We start from the raw sequence: 4814 nt of genomic DNA on the forward strand, positions 1-4814 counted from the left end.
CCGGGGCCAGCCCGCTGCCTTGCCCCGGCCCGGGGCCGCCCGCCCCCGCAGAACCGGCGGGCCGGGAGAGGGGTTTCCCAGCCGCTGCCGTCGGGTCCGCGCCGTCGGGTCCGCGCCCGCGCCGCAGCCGTCCCGCTGTCCCGGGGCGGTTGATTTTGGGGGACACAGACCCACACCCCCCCACATCCCCACACCCACACCCCCCCACATCCCCACACCCACGCAGAGGTGCGGTCCGCGCCCCTCGCCCGTGCTGCGCCGCGCCCCGCGGGGGGAGCGGGCAGGTACTTACGGGCGAGGGCCGCGGGGCTCGGCCGGGGCCGGGGCCGGGGCCGGGGCCGCTCCGGCGCTGCCCCGGGGCGGCCGGGCTTAAGAGCCGTCCGGCGGGCGCAGGACAATGGCCGGGAGGAGGGGGCCGGGGAGGGCGGCGGGAGGCGGGGAGGGGACGGGGCCGCCCGCCGCCGCTCTCCCCCGCCGGGCGCGCTCGCTCCGCCCCCCCGCGTCTGGCGTAAACCCGGCGCCGGGCTAAAAGAAACGGCGAGCTACCGGCGCCCGGGGCTGGTGGCCGCCGCGCCGCGCCTCGCCCGCGCACGGCTCGCCGGTGCCGGCGGCAGCGCCCGGCCCGGCCCGGCCCGGCCCGGCCCAGCCCGCCGCGCCATGTCGCTGAGCCCCAAGCACACGACGCCCTTCTCGGTCACCGACATCCTCAGCCCGATGGAGGAGAGCTACAAGAAGTTCGGCGGCATGGACGGGGCGGGCGGGCTGGGCGCGCCCCTCGGGCCCTACCGCCAGCCGCCGGTGCCCGCCGCCGCCGCCGTGCCGCAGCACGTCGTGGCGGGCCCCACCGGGGCGGCCGCCTACCACATGCCCCACGGCGTGTCCCAGTTCCCGCACGGCGCCGTCGGGGGCTACTGCAACGGCGGGCTGGGCAACATGGGCGAGCTGCCCGCCTACCCCGAGGGCATGCGGAGCGGCGCGGCGGCGGGCGGCGGCTGGTACGGGGCCGGCGGCGACCCCCGCTACTCCAGCAGTAAGTGCGGGCGCGGGGCGGCGGCGGCGGGCGGGCGGGCGGGCGGGGGGCAGCCGCTGCCCCCGAGGGGGCGGCCGCCGGCGCTGAGCCGCCTGTCCCGCTCAGTCTCCAGGTTCATGGGCCCGTCGGCGGGGATGAACGTGGCCGGGATGGGCGGCCTGAGCGGCATCGCCGAGGGCGCCAAGGCCATCGTGCCGCTCCACGCGGCCCCGCGGAGGAAGAGGAGGGTGCTCTTCTCCCAGGCGCAGGTCTACGAGCTGGAGCGGCGCTTCAAGCAGCAGAAGTACCTGTCGGCGCCGGAGCGGGAGCACCTGGCCAGCCTGATCCACCTCACCCCCACCCAGGTGAAGATCTGGTTCCAGAACCACCGCTACAAGATGAAGCGCCAGGCCAAGGACAAGGCGGCCGCCCAGCAGCTGCACCCCGACGGCGGCGGCGGCCTCTGCCAGCAGCACTCGCCGCGCCGCGTCGCCGTGCCCGTGCTGGTGAAGGACGGCAAGCCCTGCCCGCCGCCGGGCAGCGGCACCCCGGCCCCCGGGCAGCCCGCGCCCCCGCCCCCCGCCGCCTCCGCCGGGGCGCTGCCGGCCGCCGCCCCCGCCGCCCACCCGCACCCCGGCTCGCTGGGGCAGGCGGCCGACCTGGAGGAGCTCTCGCCCAGCCCGCCGGCGCTGCACGGCCAGGTGCCCGCCCTGGCCCCCATGGACTCGGCCGGCGTCGACTACAGCGGCGGCATGGTCAGCCCCAACCTGCTCTACGGCAGGACGTGGTAATCCCCGTGCGCCCCCCGCCCCGCCCCGGCGTCGCCCCCGCCCGCCGGCACCGGACCCCCCCGGCCCCGACGGCCGCCGCGGCCCGGCGAGGCGCCTGCGGGGGGCCCCGACGGCCGCCCGTGGGTCCCCGCCGCGCCCTCCGGCCTCGCCTCGGCCTGCGCGGGCTCGCCGGGGTCTGGGACGCGCGGGCCCGAAGGCAGAGCCGCCGCGGGGCGGGGCGGGGCGGGCCGGCGGGCGAGTGCGCGCTCACGCGTGGGCGCCGGGCTGCGGGCCGGTGTCTGCGCCGCGACTCGCGCGTGTGTCTGTGCGTGCCTGCGCGTGTTCGTGGCTCCGTGTCCCGGCCGCCTTCGCGCCGGGCTGCGCGGCCGCCGCGGGCCCGCCCGGGAGAGCCGCCCCGACGGGGCGCCCGGCCGGCGGGGGGGGGCGCGGGGCTCCGCTCCCGGCCCGGCCCCGCTCTCCTGCCGCCGGGCACCGGCAGCCAAACCCCAACGCGCCCGGGAGCCCGCGCCGGTGCGCGTATCCCTTACAGACCCATCGAACGCGAACAATAAATCTTCTGAAGTGCAACTTATCTCAGCAGAATTAATTTTATAGGGGTGCCCCCGAAGTGCAATTTCATTAGGATTTGGTCGAAGGTAAATGGAATTGTAACTCAAGGTCGAGGAGGCGGCGGGCGGCGGGAGCCGCTGCCCTGTGGAGGACGGGGAGCGGCCGGAGCCAGAGAATAATCCGGACCCGAGCCCGGCAGCGGCCGGGGCGTTTTGGCAGAAGAGCTCCCCGACGCCGGCGCTCAGATTGAAGGCGGAAAATCGCTTTTATCGTTGTATTCCTCGTTACCGGCCAGTAAACGCCCGGCCCGGGGTCGGCTGCCGGCGGGCTGGGGGGACCGCCGAGACCCCAGGAGCTCCCGGGACCCCGCCCGGGGCCGGACACCGCGCCCCCGCCGGCAGAGCGGGGATCGGGCCCCGCAGCGGCCGGGGCCGCCGGGCTGGAGGAGGAACGACGACGGCGAGCGGTGGGACGGATCGGGGCCGCGGTGTTTGTCCCCTCGCCTCTTCCCCGAGGAAACCCGGCACGCCGGGAAACGCATCTCGGAAGTTTCCGGCAATTTTTCTTTCTTTTATTTTTAATTTTTTTTTCCTTTTTTTTTTTTTTTTTTTTTACAATAAAAGGAAACGTTCTCAAGAGTTGGCTGCTTCGTTCTCGGTGTACGTACGGAATGCGGTTTGACCGCCGCTGGACAACCCCAAACCCCCCGTTTTTCCGCCTCCTTCGCAACCGCCAAGGGGATTTCGTTCCGCGCCCCCCGCCTCTGCCGTCCTCGGGGGTCCGCCGAACCCCAGCCCCTCCGGGGCTCCCCAGCCGCGGGGACCGCCGGGGCTCCGCGCCGCTCCCGGCTGCGCCGCGGAGGAGCGATTCTGGGGCGGAAAAAGCGGATTTCGGCCCCTGCGAGCCCAGGGGCCGGCTCCCGGCCCCGTTCCCAAGGGCCGTCCCCGGGGCCGGGAGGGGAAGGGGGCATCCCCGCCGTTCCCCTCCCGGCGGCCGCCGCACGGGGACCGCTCCCTCGGGGAACGGGGCGATGCGCAGGGACCCCCGCGGCTCTCCCCCTTCCGCGGCCGGGCTCGCAGGGAGCGCTTCTCCCCGCTGGTTCCCGCGGGGGACGGCTTGCAGGGTGCGGCTCGGAGCGGCCGGGACGGCCCTTGGGAAGGGGATGGGTCTGAGCCCCCCCCAGCCCTGCTCAAGCAAAGGGGAAGGCGTCAGGCTCAGCTCCGGCTTGGGAAACACGTACATCGAGACAGAGGTAGAGCAGCTCTAGGACTGCCACGGGGACCCTGTCCCCAGGGACCATCCCCAAATACCCCAGCGGCTCCGGGTGCTGGAGAGCGCTGGGATGCAGCGGGGCCGTACGCCCGGGCAGGGGGATGCCCGGGCAGCCGAAGCAAAGAGCCGGCGGAGGGGCGACGCTCCACGGTCAGGCCCCGCATCCCAGCCCTGCGCGGTGGCGCAGGGGAACCGAAGCCCCCGGGCCAAGCGCGTTGCTCCAAGCCTCGCTCCGGGGTCCCGGCGGGCACCGCATCTCCCAGGGCCGAGGGCAGGCTCCGCTCGGGAACGCCAGCCGGCTTTGAGACTCGCGGCCGCCAGCCAAGGGGGTGAGGAGCTGGGCAGGGGGAACCTGCAGGGACAAGCCCTCCCCAAAGCAGCTCCCCAGAGTGTTTATCCCGCCCCATTTTCCTACCCCACACCCCCAAACACGGGGAGCGAGGGACAGAAGCCCACTCGCACCCCGGGTTCACCCTCGGGAGCAGGGGGCACCTTCGGCGGCGTAAGGATGAGCCACCCCGCTCCGTCCTCCAGCCTCGCGCTCGACCACCGCCTTTGCATGAAAATTCACGTTCGCTGGTTTTGTTCTGCTCGAAAAGCAAAATTACTTTTTTGAGACCCAAATATTTTCCCGGCCGAGGGAGAAGGCCATTGGCGAGGGCCGATGGCGTTTCCCAGCTCCGGGCAGGATGGCAACTCTTTGCATTACAATGAAGGATTCTGCTCCACCCTCAATCACTTGAAAATAATGAATCCAGTTTCATGATTTCTTCCTCCCAAGGTTACACTGGTCTGGTCTTTTTCCTCGTTGCTGGTGATTAACATCTGGGCCCTCGCAGGAAGGGGCTGAAAAACTACTCACGGGAGCGCCGTGCCTTGCAACCTTGCGTAGGGGCGACAGCAAAGCTTTGACGTTTACTGATGTATATGATACATGTGTTTAATGGAAAAGGCCAAGTGTGGCACAACAGAAAGATGTTCTACTAGCATTAACGCTGCTCATTTAACTGGATGCTCTCGTCTTTTTTTTTTTTTTTTGATTAAACAAAGATTTTAAATGCTATCCTAGAGGCTGTGTGGAATTATTTTCCCAGAAATTAATACAAATGTGTGCAGACAGGTAGAGCTAAAAGATACAAACGCGCTCTGGAGGGGGTTGGAAATAAACCACTCCATACTGCTCAGAATTTCAA

At 70.9% G+C, this 4814-nt stretch overlaps 1 protein-coding gene across 1 annotated transcript; it reads left to right on the top strand.

Moving 5' to 3' along the window:
* The first annotated feature begins 657 nt into the window (after positions 1-657).
* On the top strand, positions 658-1800 carry NKX2-4 (NK2 homeobox 4). The gene is made up of 2 exons (XM_072858622.1): positions 658-1030; positions 1136-1800. Exons 1-2 carry the CDS (start codon positions 658-660, stop codon positions 1798-1800), a joined length of 1038 nt encoding a protein of 345 aa, XP_072714723.1.
* Positions 1801-4814: the final 3014 nt, after the last annotated feature.

Source organism: Ciconia boyciana, chromosome 3, assembly GCF_034638445.1.
Source record: "Ciconia boyciana chromosome 3, ASM3463844v1, whole genome shotgun sequence".
Lineage (NCBI taxonomy): Eukaryota > Metazoa > Chordata > Aves > Ciconiiformes > Ciconiidae > Ciconia > Ciconia boyciana.

Bases quoted from the DNA above. Each gene is read 5' to 3' on its own strand.
- NKX2-4 (XM_072858622.1), top strand. From the start codon at position 658: ATGTCGCTGAGCCCCAAGCACACGACGCCCTTCTCGGTCACCGACATC. The intron at 1,031-1,135 runs GTAAGTGCGGGC...TGTCCCGCTCAG, and splicing joins CGACCCCCGCTACTCCAGCA to TCTCCAGGTTCATGGGCCCG.